The 19,242-nt window shown below is 41.3% G+C and overlaps 1 protein-coding gene across 5 annotated transcripts; it reads right to left on the bottom strand.

The window, feature by feature from the left end:
* Positions 1-220: 220 nt before the first annotated feature.
* LOC311018279 (protein mono-ADP-ribosyltransferase PARP6) lies at positions 221-18,448 on the bottom strand (the record flags this gene model as incomplete). 5 transcript variants are annotated; one of them, XM_084017162.1, is made up of 23 exons in its annotated part: positions 221-1,839; positions 2,577-2,661; positions 3,265-3,328; positions 3,698-3,777; positions 4,609-4,678; positions 6,371-6,443; positions 7,707-7,819; positions 7,982-8,030; positions 8,511-8,578; positions 8,921-8,986; positions 9,316-9,441; positions 9,679-9,771; positions 10,042-10,137; positions 10,356-10,487; positions 10,934-11,084; positions 12,454-12,603; positions 12,828-12,894; positions 13,065-13,155; positions 13,362-13,422; positions 14,101-14,195; positions 16,145-16,222; positions 16,585-16,744; positions 18,205-18,448. In XM_084017162.1, 22 exons carry the CDS (start codon positions 16,585-16,587, stop codon positions 1,737-1,739), a joined length of 1,914 nt encoding a protein of 637 aa, XP_083873288.1. In that variant the 3' UTR covers positions 221-1,736. The 5 variants fall into 5 exon arrangements, 4 of the variants coding, with proteins under 4 accessions (XP_083873288.1, XP_083873286.1, XP_083873287.1 ...); XM_084017160.1 differs by lacking the exons at positions 16,585-16,744; positions 18,205-18,448 and having other exon boundaries at positions 16,145-16,252; XM_084017161.1 differs by lacking the exons at positions 16,585-16,744; positions 18,205-18,448 and having other exon boundaries at positions 8,921-8,983; positions 16,145-16,252.
* Positions 18,449-19,242: the final 794 nt, after the last annotated feature.

Below are 19,242 nucleotides of genomic sequence, written 5' to 3'. Positions count from 1 at the left end.
ATCATCATCATAATCACCATCATTGTCGTCAACATCATCTTTGAAAACATTACTCACCAGAGACACAGCCAGAGAATAGATCCTCAAAGAGACTCGCAGCTCGAGCCTCTTGGCAAAAACAGCCGTCAGCAATCATTGCAAAACCCCCGCAACACAATGAGTAAGCTGTACATGTCCACTTCTTTCCAGGCAATACATTTCAGCGAGGTCTCCAATGTCCTTATTTACATTTTGCTCTCTTTCAGTGTCTCAAGTCCATCCAGAAGTCTGAATCTTCCGTTCCAGGAGACACTGAAAGCCCATCTCAGTCCCTACATGGTTAAGATGTTAGTTATCATAGTCTTGCCGACTCCATAAATACTTTTTTTTTCTCCACCACTTTTCCTCCACTACCCGTCTACTGCAGGTCCGTCGACAGTCCAGTTTCTCCTGTTTAGGCAAACGTTGAATAAGTGCAATGTCTAGTATAATGTCAAGAAAATACAAACCCACACGTACATACATACATACAGTACATGACTAACTGATAAACTTGATTAGCTATACAAGGTTGCCATTCTCCAAGGTGAAACCATAGAGATGTACATTAATGCCGATCTACAACATCCAGCGTCCATCGGGGGGGAGCTCACCCCGGACCGGACACTGTCAGTAGATAGTTTGGTAAAGTTGTCCATGATTCTGTACAGTGGATTTCTGTAAGTTGACTCCGTTAGGAAGTGTAGTCCAGACACAAAGAGATTCAATTTGAATGTGAAGGAAAGAAGTGATTACTTTTAACAAAATGTGGTCGCTTTTTGAACATAGAACATAGGCAACAAATATAACATATCCACAGATTAAATCCACTGTTTTTTAAATGTATTTTTTAAATATTGTGACCCTTGTTGTTGAGCCTGCCTTGTCACTTCTGTCTTCAGATAAAAACTTTTTTTCCCTTTTCAATACCTGTTTTTTTTTTTTTTTTTTTTTTTTTACATTTGGGGGCTGTGAGGTTTTGAAAGTGCATCGTCAAGGAGAACTGTCTTAATTCTGTAATGAAATATCACTATTGTATTTTTTGTATTTTTTTTTTTTACATTTGATAATGTTATCAAAGTGCCTATAGTGAATGAAACGTGAGTTCAAGCCACACCTCGCTTATTGGATTCTGGTAGTGAACAGCGACAATATGAGAGAGTAGTGCTTGCCCCTCAGACAACCATGTAACAGACCTTAATTCATGTCATTAGTCAAAGAATATTAAATAAACGGATCGGAGATAATGCTTTTGCAAACACAATAAGAGAACAAACTTCTATGTGCATGTAAATCCATCACAAAGGGATCTAATTATTGTTTTGTTTTTTTACTAGATATTCATGAGGGAGAGAAATGATAAATAGAGATAATTAGTCCAAGGATCAGTGAAAGAAGAAAGACCAGTCGACAGAGGGTTTAAAAGTGTGTGTGGAGAGCCATACAAGTGACTACTTCCTTTTTTTCTTCTTCAGCTGTGTTTAAACTGAGGAAAGCAGACTGACTTTAGCCAGGTTAAACCTGAAAATGTCACGGGGAACCACTCAGAGGAACAAAAAACAAAAACAAAACGAGATGACCAGAACAACCCGACTTTAGAAATAATGTGCTAAAGAGCTCCCTCAGCCTTCAGTGTCAGGCCTGAGGTCAGCTTGCCCAAACATTCGCTGTCTGCCTGCCTGTGTGCTTCCGCCACAAGGACGCACGGAGAACCGCCATTAGCTGGAGTAGATCTGGGTTCCGATCACACGCATGATCTCCTTCTGCACCTTCGGCTCCTGGGTGTTGATGTTAGCGTCTCCTACTTGGCCATCCTCATACCTGCACACATACATCGACATCTTGATCACTCCCTCAATTCTTCTACTACTTCTTGGTACAAGGGACCAGTTTGATGATACACAGCCATGTGTATTCTTATATTGTCAACAAGACGTCATATTGACGATAGTAACTTTTCCATAGACAAATGGGAATCTGTGAGTTGCTCTCTACTAGGAACCATGTGAATCACAGTGTTTTTAGAAGAACTTTGTTTTTATTCTAATCCTATCAGCGTTTCTTCAAGCTGAAAAACACAACCATACGCTGAGCACAAGGTCAAAATTGAATTATATTTAGCTGTGATTTAAATTTGATTGCGGGCCATCTGAAATCTAATTTCCAACTCGGAAGACAGCAGTGGACACAATAATAGTCTTTGCCATCTGGTGAATGCCCGTGTCCAAAGCCCTAACATCAGCAGTCAGCGTGGATGCCATGTGTTATTTGCTGAGCTCCAAAACATAGTTTTAAACATCATAATGAAAGGCTATGACTTCACAGGAACCCAGTTTAGTGGCGCGGTAACGCCGTTCACTGCTAATTCAAAATAATGCCGGGCGGTGAGGGAAAACTGCAGCAATATACTGTAACTTGAGTGATAAACAACGCCTGTTAAGTCTGGTGATACTTTTTTTATTTTTATTTTTTTTTATTTGTATTTTCTATGCCAACTCCTTTGGTAATTATGTATAATTCATGTAGAAATAGAGTGAAAACTTGTTGGTAATACTCACACAAAAAAGAAGCGTGTACAGACGTGGTCGGATACTGGACACACCCAGATGTTACCGTGTTTCTGCAGATCCTTAGATGTGATAACTGGTGAAGAGAGAGAAGCAAGTTTCACCACAAAATGATAGATGGTGGGTTGTATTTCCTTGACTGCTATGGCATTTGTTTATCTTTATTTATGTACTATCTTTATATTATTTATTCTCACTAATTGACATTAACTAACACATTTTTTGTCCCTGTATCTTTCAATATTTTCTTCTATTATAATGATGATGATAATTGCTGTGACTTATAACCGCACATTAATACATTAGTGAGATTACCCAGTCTTATTTCATTTTTAATTTTAATTAACTTGAACTTCATATCATTCTCTTCTTGTTTTGCTTTACTTCTGTTAATGGTTTTAAAATCTGATAAATGAGATATTGTATTCACCAAAAAGGGTGATTAGGTAATTATTTCAATAATTCAATAGTTCAATTTTAAATGAAATCAAATCAAATAAAGTTGCCTTTGTAACCCAATTAGATCACATAACGTACCCAATTGTGCACCTGACATTAAACACAAAAAATATTTCTTGGTATTTTAATATCAAAATCCAGACAGAAGACAAGAAGAAGAAAACAACATATCACTATTATCTCATCTTTAACATGCATGAAGCCTTCCGTTTGTGATTACCTTCACACAGAGCGATGCAGTTCAGATTTCGACTCTGAAGAAACCTTGATTGTATTGGACGGCTCTATTGAAAAAAAAAAAAAAAAAAGTCCCATCAAGCTGCGACAGTAAATACAATGACCTTACCATGCTGATCATGGTATCCATGGTAACATCTAGAATTACAACACACTGAAACTGTGCAGAGTGTGATAGTCAGATCTAGGGCATAGGAAATGTAGGAAACATCTAATCTCGCAATACAAAACATTTTGAAATAACAGCCTTCGTCTTGCAATCAGTGTTGACTCATCGCAAGGCTTTAAATTCTTCCACGTCTCTGCCCCTTTATTTGCATATCGTCTTTGTGTGCAAAGGGAATCTGGATTCATAGTGCCCAATATTATACAAAGATATGGCATATGTGAGGACGTAATATGCCCAGTTCCCTCACCTGTGGTATGGTGTTCATGCGGTTATAACGCTGCACTAGTTCGTCTTTGGTGGGCATGCGGTGCTGTCCTTTCCCCATTCCTGCAACAAGCAGCACACAGAGAGCAAACAGCCCTGAGTCAGAGTGACCTTGAGTCCTTCAAGCTGTGAAAAACCTTCCTCTAGTAGTCTTGAGCTCCTTATGCAGAGAAATTATTACCCACGGTGCTAACCTTCGTATGAAGGTTGTTCCCAAACGCTACTGAGTATTATCAATACAAAAAACGTGATACAGCAAATGCCACTGTTATCTTTTTGTCATTATTATCAAAAATGCGTGCTTCAGATAATAGCGTACATTCTGATAAAATCTGCAATCAACTCAAGTATGTATTTATTGGCTTTGATTGAGCAAGGTCGGAGAAGCCAAATGCATATGAAGTCTTTAGCTGATGATAATTAATTCCTTATAACAGGGAAACCAAGGCTGAGGGGCTTTAATAATGGTAACTGGTGGGCCCCGTAGTCAAGCAACCTCCGAAAACACAAGAGGAAGAAAAGGAGTAAAGTTTAAATGTCTTTTCATGCCCACCACATGAACAGACAATGCTATAAAAAGCCAACAAAGTACAAGGTAACACACACAGATCCACTGACAGCTCCAGTTCACACAGCCACGACATAAAGTATGGTTTATGGAAGGTGGCACACAAGCTCGGAGACATGGCCCATGGCCCAGAACCCAAAGTGGACACACAACACAGAGCAGCACAATATCGCATGGAAAGCTCACACGTAAAAAAAACATGAAGTGTTCCAGGATGATAATCAGGCCATGATACAAACATAGTGTACTCAGTCAACATGGTGGAATAAAAGAGAGGGGGGGGCGGGGCGGAGGGTGCTGAGTGGCGAGGGATGAGCCGTTCCTACCTGAGTATCCAAAAGATATGCTGGAGATGGGGCTCAGATAGATGCCCTTTCCATACGCTGCCCCATGCAGCTTGGGTTTGAAAAGAGCAGGAAGGAAGGAAGGAAGGGTCACTGAGCAGTTGCACAGGACAACCTCTCTCTCTCTCTCTCTCTCTCTCACACACACACACACACACACACACGCAACTCACACATACAGTGCACAACATACTAGTCCTATTGTAGTTATGTCACATGAAAGCACTATAAGTCAGTGTTTTATATGTTTCCTCCAACCAGGCATACTAAACACACACACACACACACACACACACACACACACACATGAAAATCCAAAGACAGTGGATCGCAAAGAGCCAAAGAGAGAAAAGATAGTTTCATTATTCCAGTGACCACACAGTCACGCCTGTAAACTGCCAACTTGTTTCTCTTAACAACATAACAGAGTCCAGAGAAGATGATGCTATTGGATTTTTGTGAATTTAATTTGTGTATGAAATGTTCAGGTATTCAAGCAAGGCTGAAGTGAGACCACGTATTCTGGCTTGAAGGTAAAGATGGTAAAGTATGAAAGGGACGGATAATGATGTGGAGCGTCCACATGAAATCCTCCAGAATGAGGAAAAAGAAAAGGACCATATGGGGGAAAAAGATGTTCACAAGCCACGGTGGAGAACAAAGAGCAACTTGATCGTTTTGCAATGAAATATGAGGGAGATGGAGGTCAGGATGTGGCACATCTGGAAGAAATCAAAAGGAACAAAAGACACAAGGTTTTGTGAGATGGTTGGAGCTGGAGGCAGACGCCGTCCTCCTCCTCGTCTAGTGAAAGACAATGACAGAGGAAGGGGTGGGGGGTGTCAATGCTGAAGGTGAAACAGAGAGGAGAAAGAGGTGGCAGATTAGCACCGAGGCGAGATCAAAGATGGAGAGTTCAAAAAGTTGGAGAACAAAAGAAGGCATAAATGAAACACATCAGCATGATGGAGCAATCGCCGCCCGTTTCAAAGATCCTTGAGATTTCACATTTAATTGTTTTTCATCTATTTTCAGGACGTGTCTGTGTATCTCTGAGAAGTCATTATCTGCCACATTGTGCAAATGAAACGATCCGGCGCTCTTCGGTGCTCGCTTCTTCTTTTCTTGTTTTATAATTATTATTTATCTTTTTTACAGACCTGGGTCTCAAAGTCCACCTACTCTCCTGGCAGAACAACTATCTTTATGGTCCTCATCATGGGAACCATCTGGTATCGACAAAGTTTAAATAAGCTCTTTTATTGATTTGACCCGAGTCTGAATAGATTATGAGTGGTGCCAGTTACTGACCTTTGCTGGGAACCCTCCACATTCACCCGCAGGAAGTCTATACTCACTACCACGGAGCGTGTTCTTTGCATCCTTCAGCGTCAGACCTATCCTACTCATTGCTCTATGTGGTTAACCCCAACGGGGCACACAGGCAGCCTCCCAACATCACAGCTGACACCACAGCCCCCTCCCGCTGTCCCACAACAGGAGGGGGCGTGCTGTCCGCTGCTGTCGACGACAACAGAAAGCAGCACGACATTTTGGCCGGGAAAATCTCCCAGTGTGCCCCGCTCGCTAAAATGCCAATTGCAAAGCTGATGAAAGGGAAGCTGGCATCCATTAACTGCAAAAATGAATCAGCCGGACAGCGAGCCTGCTCTTTTCAGAGAGCAGGTTTACTGTCCGAGAGGAGATGCATCGTAAATTCCACCCGACTGCCAGGGCTACGTACCTGCAGTTTGGTATAAGAGGCATTGACTAGTCCATTTCTCAGAACAGAGTGCCAGTTCTCTATATGGGAACCACTAGAGCAAGTGTAGAGAGAGGGAGAGATAAGAAAGAAGAGATAAAAAGTGCTGCGTGAATATAAACAGCATGGATCTCAGTGTGCGACCGCTGATGTGTGGTGGGCCAGATCCATGCTGTTCAAAATAAGACTGTGGTGCATTTTTGTGTGCGACCTCTGATTTACGAGAAGAACGAAAAAGAAACCTACAATAAGATATTTGTGAGGAAAGAAGATTCAAGTTTCTCTTCTGCCAACCGCAAAGAGCTTCTGTAGTCGTCTATTTATACAATTCGGGACATTCTATTACATCATCATAGTACTCCAAATAGATATAATTCAATATTAAATAAAGTATTAAAGATCAAGATCAAAGACCACAGTGCTGTCTTTCAGCACGGGATGTTTTTTTTTTAATACATCCCCCAGCGCAGGTATCTGGACTGTCTTAAAATAAAACACATCAGACACAGACAGCAGTGTCAAGAGTGCTGTTATTTTTAACTGAAGCAATATCGAATTCTTCTTCCCACAGTCTAATAAATACACAGCAGAAAAGATCTTCATTTCAAGTATCAGCTGTTTATGGAGTCCCTCCTAAAACTTGCCGACTTGCCATTAAACCGACTCTGAATGTGTATTTGGAGTTTCTGTTTCTATTTATACCAGCACAGAATGATGGTAGCCAAGCTTACATACACATTTGGCATTTCCCTGTTCACAATTTGTAGCACTACCCGGCATAAAGAGAGACTGTTCTGCACTGCTCGTGCGTTAGCTGCACCCTGCGAGTGCCCAGATGGGCCGCGTGTATCTAGACTATTCGGTGAAGCCCCATCTGCTACAGTACAAATGTCGATCTGAGATATTTGCTGGCTCCGTGTGCTGGCTAAGCGAGGCGCTTGCTCCGTCCAAGAGAACGGTCACTGCTCTGTGCTATTGTTTGTTATGGTTCCATAAAAATGTGCTAGAGTGGCTCCTCCATCCACGACATAATGACCAGGTGTTACACCGAGACGTGCTCGTGTTCCACAGCGTGTACTGCTGTAATGCTCGAAGCTGCGTTCATTTTCGTGACCATGCTTGATATGTGATCAATTATTTACAGCAAGTGATCTCTCACATTATATATATTTTTAAGCTATTTAAAAAAAAATGTAAGTTATATTTTATAACTGCCTAACTGATTGTAACTGTAGTTTTACAAGCAGTAAGCCTCAAAATAGTCATTTGATGAAAATGAATGCTCTGTCGGCTAATGCGAGGAACAAAGTGGACTCACTGGAAGGCGAAGGTGCTGCCATATAGCTTCTTGGCAGTGCGAAAACGAGCCTCCTTAGCCGGGGGGCTGCTGAGCAGCAGGAACTGGTGGGAGGTGTGCATGAATTTCAGTTGCTATCACAATGAGATCATAAGGGACGAGTGAGAGCAAGAGAGAGAGAGAGAGAGAGACAAACAGACGGATAGGAGAGTGAGTATGAAGCATTAAATGACATCAGAAGTAAGAAACTAATTTGATATGGTAACACTTGAGGGGATGCCATTCTGGTTCCCTACCCTACTCAGAGGCAGCTTGACGATATGAGACCTGTTACTGGAAATAATCCTGCAAAAAAGACAAGAGACAACATTGTAAAAGAAGATGTAACATCATTTCAAGTACCCGCCATGTTGCTCGAACCACAATAGGCCTTTTTCACAGCAGACATCTTGACTTGGAAAAACACGGGTGTTGCTAATAACATTAACAATGCTTCCAATCTATTTAAATGTCCCAGTAAGTCATGCCAATGTGACAATGAGCCAATAGCACAGGAGCTGAAACCATGAAGCCCGCCAAATGGAATCCAGCAATCAGCATTTACAGCTGTGCTTTTCCTGCTGTGAAATGTCAAAGTCTTTGATGAAAAAGGCCTATTGGCATAAGCCCATACACATGAATGTGTTGTCCGTGATCATTTACCTAATATGATAAGTTTGATATGCTTTCTGCTGATAAGCAGTGCTGTATATTATTTTCTGAAATTCAGTGAAACATGCAAAGCAGAGCAAAGCCATTTTTTCCGACCGGATCCTCTCGACTCACCACTGTAGCAGAGGATGAGCCAAAGGGTCCAGTTTGTCCATCTGTTTCTTGATCTCTAGATATGAGCCCTGAAAAAAAAAGCACACATGAATGTGTTGTTCTCAGGAGCCAAGTAAGCCAGCCTTTAGATCTAGACATATTTTATGTTTTATGCATGACACAGATGCAGTTAAGCCGCAGTGGGTGAATAAGTAATAGAAACAAGAGCAATACAGAAGACTAATCAATAACAACTTTCACTCTCGTAAAGACCCATGCAGACCAGACTCACACAGTCCACTAAATGCAGGACTGTGTAATGGGCACGTTCAGTGGGCATAGTGTGATCATCTTATATTAGCTAAAATACACCTAAACATTAAAAATCAAGACTATAGCCTAGATCCACATCTCCCATCTTCTCCTTGTACCTGGGTCATTTCCCGAATGGACATGACGCTGTCCAATGCTTTCTGCAGTCTCTCATAATTCTTCTTCTGTGTTCATCGGTTGAGCCAAACATCCATTGTATGCAATGAGAGAGGGAACAACATACAGACATCTAAAATCACTTGTAGGGGTTAAAACGTTTGCTGAAATATTGTTACTGTAAATTCTTTCCATCCCTTGTCTGAAAAAGAAAACAGTAATTGTAATACACTTACAGCTAATAATATCTTCTTAGGCATTTACATTACTTAATGCATTTGGAAAACTACAATTATATTTTCTAGTTTTTAATAAAGTAGGTGTGTTTCATCTTGTCATTACATTTATATGCATTGGTTTAGGAGGTAATCGTGGTTCGAGCAGTGAGGATGCTGACCTTTGGGTTGAAGGCCAGAGTCTTGGGGTCATTGGGGTCAACGACTGATGGGTAGGGCTCAAAGATGATGCTCTTACGGGGCGACTCAAGAGCAGCTCGACACATTGCCACAAGTAGGTCCACCACCTGTGAATTTCACATTTTATGCCTTTATATGTGAAGGTGTTATCGACTCATTTTGATGCTTTTATTACAACAGATACAACCTCCAATAACGCTTATAAACTCCAAATAATATTGAACATCATCACATGTGCCATTGTTTTGTTTTTTCTTACATTTATATGAGGCTTTTATTTCTTTAAAAACAAATAATTACAAATACTCTGAATGAAATCGTATACTATGTTGTGTTGTTGTCACCTCTGCTCCGGTGGCAACTTCCTCTGCAGCTCCGGACATTACACCCAGAGTGTAGAAGGAGAACACACACAGCTCCCTGGTGCACACCGCTGGCTATATAAAGACACACACACACACACACACACACAAAGAATGATGAAAATACAGTCATCGTCATTACATATCTACACAAACCCAAGTGCACTCATGCCCACACATACTGACACACTCTCTCACTCTTTATCTTGCTGCCTCACAACTCCAATTGTGGAAACTCCATTAACAGGATCATATTACTCATCGAGAGATAAAACATTACGCATATAAACCATTCATGATGTTTCTTTTTTTAACTAAATTGTTTCTCTTTCTTGTCTCTGATACCTTCAGCATGGATCCATTCTGAAAGACATGCTGTTCGTCACACACCACGCAGTACTCGTTGAGCGTGGGGATCCTCTGCTCTGAGTACTTCATTATCTGTTCAGAAAAAAAGTGGAATTTCCAGTTATCACTCCTACTTACACGTAAAAGGAACAAAGACTAGTTCTGCAGCAGAATTGGTACAAAACTAAACATTTTGAAGTGTGGCTACGACTGGCTGAACCTGTTTCAAGGTCCTAGCACAACAATGAACCGTAGGGGCCCAGCCCATTGTGGCTGCTGGCTACCAGCAGATATTTCTCTTGATTTCTAACCTGCACTAAGAAGCCATACTCCAAGGTAGGGATGTTCTTGCAGTGGCCGCCCGCCTGGGATGAGAAAAACAATTCAATCAGCTGCCTCGTGGTAATCTGCGCAGGGGCCCTGGCCGCCGGGACAGCCACAGTCTGATGAGTCAAGTGAAGACAAAGAGTTATGGGAAACAGCGCTCCAGCCATGTTACTGTAGGGGTAAGGAAAGGGCTCAGGTTGGGAACAGTGCAGGTGGCAGGTGACTGAGAAAAGGGTCAGAGGTGGAATCTCGGTGGATTAAAACAGAAATGTACAGTGCCATGAAAACAGCTTTCATCATCAACATTTTATAGAATCATTGATGATTTTTTAACTCCTTATCATGGCATCGGGACTTACATAAGCAATGTCACAAATGTAAGGAGTGTAAAGTTTAGAGCCTAAAAAAACCACACCACTATGACCACAACTTGACATGTGAGTGGGACACGTTAAAGACGAATAAGTGGGAGGAGGACAGTGACATTTAGTTGAGATTTTAACTGTAAGGTATCTGACTCTGGGAGATGCATGGGTGCTGCTTTGTCCAGACTGGCACTGACCTGGCTGTTTGGTGGATAGCTGAAAAGCTCGCCTTTGGGGTTCTTCATGGTACATGAGATAGAGCGGTTCATCAGGCGGGTCACTCTCAGCTCAGGGACACTTAGCTTCCCTTTTAAAACCGTGTCTTGGATCAGAGGAAAACTCGGAGACCTAGAAAAAAGGAAGACGTTGTTTATTTGCATCACTTTTCCACGATAAGAAAATGCTAATGTCACTGAAATGACAAAGTGGAGGATGTGGTTTCAAAGGCCAAATCAGAAATGCCAGAGTGTATTATTCTAATGTAAATCTTAATTATCTTGATATAATTTGCAACATCTTCTCAGCTGTAATATTGCGACTGTGGTGTGTTAACATAGTCAGTACCTGAGTCATTTTTTAGTGACGTGTTGAAGAAATACACACTCTGTATCACCACACTCAGGATAATACCTGCTCTGACAACTGAAATCTGTTTGGGCAGTGGCTCAAGTCACTAACTGTTAACAAACAAGAAGCGTTGTTACTTCCACCATCACTCTCAGTGCATTATCCATGTACACTGTTGACATGAGACTCCTGTCACGTTGTGAGGATGTCAAAGAGAGCCTCATAGTTAGTGAGGCTGACCTCCATCGAGTGGGCCAAGATTCAATCCCAGTGCACCCATAACTGTCAAAGCATCGCGGAGAAAGACAGAGGTCGAGAAGGGTACTTCCTCCCCTTGGGGAAATTGGGCGAGTGTGTCAAATTTTGAGTTGAAGTCAATCTGCAACATGCGTTGTCAGAGGTTCCTTTTCCCTGCTTGTCTCTCTGCACTTCATTTTTCACAGACAAAACCGTCTCAAAGTATTTCCATCACTATCTTCCGGCGTAAGCCTTCGGAAAATAATGAATTTGATTGGAAGCGAATGTATTCATTTAGCTCCCTTTTCGCTCAGATATTGCAAAGTGTTTCAGAAAAGAATAAACAAAGAAGTACAAATGAGAGACACAACATGGAATAAATACTTTAGAAAATACAAATAAAACACACATGCTAAACCATGAGAAACTAATCTACAGTTGTCTGATATTTATTTGACGAAAGCAGAACTTTCTCATTAAAACTGCTTCCACTTGAGTTCCAGGAACCCTTTCAAATATCTACCTTCCGTGTAAAATAATGTGAGAAAAAACTGCAGCTGGTGTGCCAAAATAACACCAAAAGAGCCTAATTGCTTTCTGTTCTCAAGCTAAATTCATCTCTGCTCTTCTCCACGAATGACTGCAGACACTTTGAAATGGTGTTTAGAAAAAAAATGAGGACAATAACTAATGAAAGTGCTTTGTAGAGCTCCATTGCTGCAAATAACAGACAGGTTTTGCAAAATGTTTTTTTTCATATTGGCCAAAATGTCTATTTATATGAAAATGTTACATATTTTGACTGATTGGAGTGTCAATTACAAGCCTTGGAATCCGTTGCATGCTGCATATGAAACATAGCCATGGCTGTTATGTTGCCTTGATAGAGATGAAGAGTGAAACAGGGGCCTACTTGGGTATGGGGGAGAAGATGCTGAGTCCAGCGCGGAATTTCTTGATGGTTCCTCCGGCTTTGAACCAGCTGTGCCTCTTCTCCTGCTGGGCCTTGAGGAACTCATTACTGAGGTGCTTCCACTGCTGTGAGGTGAACGTGCTCAGGATCCTGCCACACGAGGCGAGTCAAGCAGGAAGATATGAGTGAACCTGAAATCACTTTCTGTGTTTTTTGTGTGGTTGGTGTGCAGTATTATTTTGTGTGAGTGGATGAGGCAACTAAAATAAAAAACTAAGTATCTATGATGCTGTTATTTGGTTGGTGATTTGATTATGTGAAACCTGAGGTTAATTGTGATATCTACGACAATTTTAGGTGTTTCAATGACTTACTTTTTGAGCTGCAGGCCCAGGCTGAAGCCTTCTTTATTGGAGGGCTGGAACACTTCGACTGATGGCTCTGCGTAAAAGATGACTAACATTATTACACAGCCTCTGTTACACACAGACGTTCTTTCACCATCCCTCTTGTATAACACATGTTGTACTCACCTCCTACGCCCAATGACTGGCACAAATACCTAAAGTCCCTCCCAGAAAACCAATATCCACACTGACACCTTTACTCACCAGGTCCATCAAGGTACTGAGAAAGAGAAAAGCGCAGTCTCAGAATAATGGGCTCTGTTCTGATAACTTTCCAAGCTGTCGCAACTTCCTCCTGAGTCAGACACACACACACATACACACATACACACAGATACACAGAGTTAGCATCCTAATTGGGGCCATTTCTCATGACATAAATAAATTATGAGCGCACGATGCATTAAGAATGACATGTTACTTTGCAAAATGTCAACGTTGGAATGGCAATGGGCAAGGGAAGGAGGAGGTGTGTGCAGAGGAAGAATAGTGCTGACTCACATCTAAGAAACCGATGTTAATGTGAAGATCGATGTCCACGTCGTCAATGGTTCCATACTCCCTGTTCAGAGACGCAATAACAGATACGGTTCATTCATCAAACATAATGGGATGCATTGAACTCTAACCCTTCCAACTGATTATCCCTTGAGGGAGAACATAGGGTTGTTTTTTCCTATTTCGTCTGCCTAGTTAAAGGTTCTCTATATGATATTCAGAGCATTGATATAGCAGCAAACTACTATTTGTAGTGTAAGGATATAGTAGCCTGAGCGGAGGATGATGCCATTCTCCCTCTCTGTGTGTTGTAATCCAAGCTTGTCTGTGCTTTGTTTCCATAGGCGGACCGGCCTTTTTGTGCACGTTGGCGCGCATGAGACCAAATGGCTAGCTCACAGCTGCCGCTCTGCATTTCTTTCACGTGGCGAGTACAGCTGATAACGCTGTCCCGACCGACTGAGTTGGCGAGGAGGTGGAGCTCCCACCCGTCCAGTTCCCCCGCAGGTAAACACTGTTACCTCTGTCAGCGCTGTTGCCATTGTTTGCACTGTTAGCTGCGAGCCGCCGGCTCATCTGTCGCCATGTTCAGAATCATGTGGAGGCAATAGATAGGCTCTGAATTTCATATTGATCACCTTTAAAATGAATACATACATATCTTTGAATTTTGCCGGTGTACAAAATCTTTCAAATAGGTCTCAATTTGTTGTGTTTGTGTGTGGGTGTGGGTGTGCTGTACCTAACAGAGACAGCACTGTCAGTGTAGATGTCTTTTACTGCCTCAATATCTGCATCCAGTTGAGGGTGGCGGTACAGGTCAGCAGCACAGCTCCCCTGTAACAAGCAGTATATTAACACTGGTCACAATTACAGCACAGGTAATGCTACAGTGGTTGGTTCCCAACTTCCGTTTAGTCTGACGTACACCCACAGCCCTCTCAGATCAGTTCAAGCACCCTTCGCTGACACCATTTATTACAAAAGTGTGAAATTAATAATTTATATTCTGGGAATCATACAACATGTAGAATTAGAACCCGCAGAGCGCAAAACATGAATAGCTGCACAGGACAAAATGCTTAGACTACTTGGTAAAACAAGTATCATGCAATACAGGCAATAATACAAAGCAATGTTAATCAAATCCCATTAGAAGACATTAAACCAGCGATCAGACAAACAGTGAAAAAGCCAAGCAAGCGAGAGCAGACAAGGCAAGCATTTGACTTAGTATGATGGCAGGTCCAAATAACAGGGGGTTGCTACTCTATTATTTTGAATATTAAACGGGCATGTGGAAATTTAATAAGATTTCATCAGCAAAGGACACCATTGCCATAACATCACCATAGGAAGTATATAATACAGAAATGGCAGCGAACAGAACTTGTTTATATACAGATTGCACAGGCTTTAGCATGGAAATAAATCCTAGCTGCTTAATTTTAAGATTATTTGAAAATGGATATTATTTAACCCAATTTATTGTATTATATTTTTTAACACGTTTCTTTTTAAACCATCAATATATTATTTTTTAGCTATATCAACTATACATCCATTGCTTTTAGCTCTCTGTTCTGACTCACTTTCTAACTAAGCTCTCAATAGCAAATATATACTGTAGTGTTCAGGTGTTACAGGTGACTCGTAGCTCTGATCCAACACCAGGCACATCTTATATTTGCAATAAAATCAGAGAGTTACATACTGTGATGCTTGACAAAGAGTAAGGAAGTATTTTATAGATTTCTAAAACTGTAGACATGTATTTCTTGGCAGTTTTTAGTGGTCATTTTACATTTACTACATTTTCTTTCTGTATTAATAGGATTTTTAAGTGTTAATAATAAAAATTGACCTAAGTTTGTCATATGTGTTCACGGTGTCTAGACTTGAAGTCAGACTCTCATCTCCTCAGCTCTCCTCTGTGTGTAGAACAGATCCTACACTTTCATCCTTATCTTCACTACGCTGCTTTCATGTCCTCTGACTGCATAGAAATGAGCTTTAAGTCCCAGACTGGATTTACATTTCAATCACTGGACTTAAAAGATAACAGTAAAAAAAAGGATGGCTAACGGATTAAGATCTCATGTGTAAGTGAGGCATTGAACTTTTACGGGATGAGATGATACATTAAATGGGAGCCGGAGAAATTAATGTGGCAGAGTTGCTTTGGATGGATACTTGAGATCACGTAGGTTACCAGTTTGCAAAAAGTCATTTTTTGAGACCAAGCCCAGAATGTAAAACATTGATATATCCTTACATTTATATTCTAACTGAATATCCTGCTTCAGATTAACTACAATGTTTGCCCTGCCAGCGGTGAGGCATTCAAATGAAAATGAAAATGAAAATGAAAATGTCAGTCAGTCGACCCATCTGCTCTGCACTACCAGGGCAACATATCTTAACAAATATTCACCACATTGCCATGACATTTGGTCGCGCTATTCATAATCCCCTTAAGATTTATTCCAAATTGTTTTGGTGACCTCTGACTTAATGCCTGGTGCCAACATCAGGTCAAAAACTCCCCTTAACCAACACCTAGCACTCTTGAAAATTTGTGGAAAATCAGCTGTAAGTCTTGTAAGTCAGCAACACACATCCTATCAGAAGCTCTTTGACAGTTTGTTGGAAGCTGAAATATTATTTGTATTAAAAACTCATAGATCTTGTAAGTCAGAAAAACACAAGCATCATTATTGAAAGCAATAGTATCCTGACCAAAACCAAATGAAAGACATATATTGAGAGTAATACAGTTGATGTACCTGAATGCCATACAGAAACTGTTCCGACTCGTTCTCCCCATCCGACTCCTCGTCGGTCCAACACTGGCCTTTGATGTCCTGTGGGCGCACACATTGTGAAAAGGCCATTATAGTGGAGCGGAAGGGAAATTCAACCTCTCTCCACCATCCTTTCATCTCACATCCTTTCTCACATCTCCCTATTTAGCCTCCTGTTCAAAACACCCGGCTTCAAAACACTGCTTTATATAGCATCTCAAAGGGAGAGACGACGATTCATTTCCAAAAGACAGGAAGAATTGAACTTTCAAAAGAATACTCAAATCATAAGCAATGATGAGTTAATAAAAAAAAATTTACATTATTTATCACTTTATGAACCTTAAAACAACCCATGAATGGATGACACAGCTTAATTGCATATAGTGATCATTACACCAATAGAATCCTAGCTGTCTTACCATTGGTTCTGCTGTTCATAGGGCTCACTCAGACAGGTTTAGGCATTTGAATACTGCCAACCATTGCAGCCTATTTTCCAGGTGGAAGGAACGAGAACAGAAAACAGGAGAGCCTTAGCTGACCACCTCTCTTCCTTGCACTCTTCAGAACGGCAAAAACCTGGGAGAAATGGAAATTAAAATTCAGTCAAGGAAGAAAGACACGAAACAAAGAATCCATTTCCAGTGATGCCATGCTTTGTAAATGGTGCCCTCCTCCTCTTTTCTTTAAATGGTCTGCACTTCACCTTGCCATGTATCCTAGCAACAGCCATCTCTGCCTCCTTTCAGAGTGGCATTAATCACTGGGGAGAGAATGTGTGGGAGATATGTGCTGTACGTTCAGTACCCAGGATGTATCCATTTCTTTGTTTTGTTTTTCCAGGAACTTAATCTATTAATAACAACTCAGCAAAGGTTGGCACACCTTAGATGCACAGCGAATGGTGTCAGTACATTGTTAGACTGACGTGTTTGATTTGCCTTGGCAAATAAATGGAAGCAAATCCATAAACCTCTGTGTGAACATATGAACAATACATTGTGGGCACACAGTGTTGACTAAAAAAAAAAATCATCAAAGGCATCTCTCAAGAATTTAACATAATGAAATAGTAGTTCCTACAAATGACTATCTACAGTCATGATGAAAAGGGATTTTAATTTGATATGGTGCAGATTTAGAGATAAATTATGACTAAATCAGAAAAAAAGGACTTAAAGGGTAAACAACATCGCTGATGTAACAGAAGCAGCTACAGTGCACTGCATTTCATGGCGGCCCATCACATTTTGTGTCAGACATGTAAACAATGAGCGGGGTGTCCTTTCAACAAGAGCTGCTGATGCACGGTTGCATATTTCACACTGCAGCATCAGAATACCAATTTACAATTCCCATGGTGCATGTCAACCCAAAATAATTAAGACTACTTCATCATTATCGGCACTGAATCCTGAGACATGTGCAAACAAAGACCGGGTGGCAATGTAGCTTGGCACTACGGGGCAGAATGCCTTTACAAAACCATCTAGCATGAAGGCATCTATGCTATATATATATAGGTCAATACAATTAAATGAACACCAGAAATGGACTAGCATAGGACACTAGCCCATCTCTACCTTAGATTGTGCCATTATGTATACATAAAATAATCAGAATACTGTGTTTTTCTCTCCCTGCTTGTGGATATTCATTGTCGTGTTGCAGTTCGGCTCCTTTCTAGTCTAAAACACCCTTCCAGACATCCACTGCATCGTATTAAACAAGGCTCCCCCGTCTCAACCATCTTCCACTTCAGCTCCTCTCCTTGTCATGTCTGCTGCCCAGCCATGTCCTCAACCCTGCTAGCATCTGCACCCCTCCACCACCCCTACTCCCCGCCATTCTCACAGCCTCTGTCGTCTCACATACCAATGGTGTCGCTGGCAATCTGACCCCCCCCAACAGACACACACATCCACCACCATCATCCTCACTGCGCTTTCCGCTGATATTTAACACAAACACAGATTCAGTCGGGCGGATTTTCCCCTCCCCCCACGCTCTGAACCCCCACCCTATCCAGCCACACTTACCTTCACAGAGGATGGAGACTGGGATGCCGTCCTTGCCTCAGCTGCTCCCCCTCTTAAAGGGCACACCTGCCTCTCTCTCTCGCTCACTGGCCGTTTTTCACTGAAATGGTAGATGAGAATAAGCCCATTAAAATAGGATATTAGAGGAACCGCAGCCACGACTCTACAGCGGCTCTCTCTCGGTGCCTGTGGTGCTGTGTCTGCGAGCTACCCAGCTGGTGTGTGCGAGTCTGTGTGTTTATCTATTGCAGATCTCTGCTGCTACTGCTGTCTTATATTTTGCCTGACAACACTGAGGGGTCTGAGCATGCTCAGTAGGACCAGGCAAGCTAGTCATGTGACCTGCAGCTGACTGCACTGCTGCTGAGAAGTGAGAGGGAAAAATGGAGGAAAAAATGTCTCTGCTTGTGTATGCATCTGCCTGCATGTGTGTGTGTGTGTGTGTGTGTGTGTGTGTGTCTATAAGTTAGTGTCTATTATTGTGCAATCATGCTATGGAGGCAGCTTCTGGTTGATAATCAAGTGCATGTCTTGTCCAAATGTATTCAAACAAAACAAGTGCTACATTTATGATATAAACTTCAATAATAATGATAATTGATCGAATATTCAAATGATATTACTATAGCACAATATACAATAGTTATATTTCAGTAACAGCTTCAAAAATATAAATAACATTACCAAATAATATCATATCTTATGTGTTTGTGACACCCTGTGTCATTGTGCATATGTGTGAGACAATGACCATTAGGCTTTTGAGCTAATCAGTCTTTATCCTCATCATCTCAAGGTATCTATTTAAGAACTGACCTACAGAATTAACAGGTGTTAGGCCAACTGATCACACACTAATGAGTCGGCTGTAGTCAGGAGGTGAAGAGAAAATGATCATCTCGTCAAACATGTATTTAGAACACATGGCTCTGACAGCCGAATATAAATATGGGGAAACAGTTTGATATCGTTCCATGGTTGCTTCATCAACCACGGTTATACTGCCTAGTATTTATTGTACATGAATAGGTTTTCCAG

This window comes from Eutrigla gurnardus (genome assembly GCF_963514095.1).
Source record: "Eutrigla gurnardus genome assembly, chromosome: 1".
Lineage (NCBI taxonomy): Eukaryota > Metazoa > Chordata > Actinopteri > Perciformes > Triglidae > Eutrigla > Eutrigla gurnardus.
The sequence above is the reverse complement of the archived record's forward strand: the minus strand, read 5'-3'. Positions and strand labels throughout refer to the sequence as shown.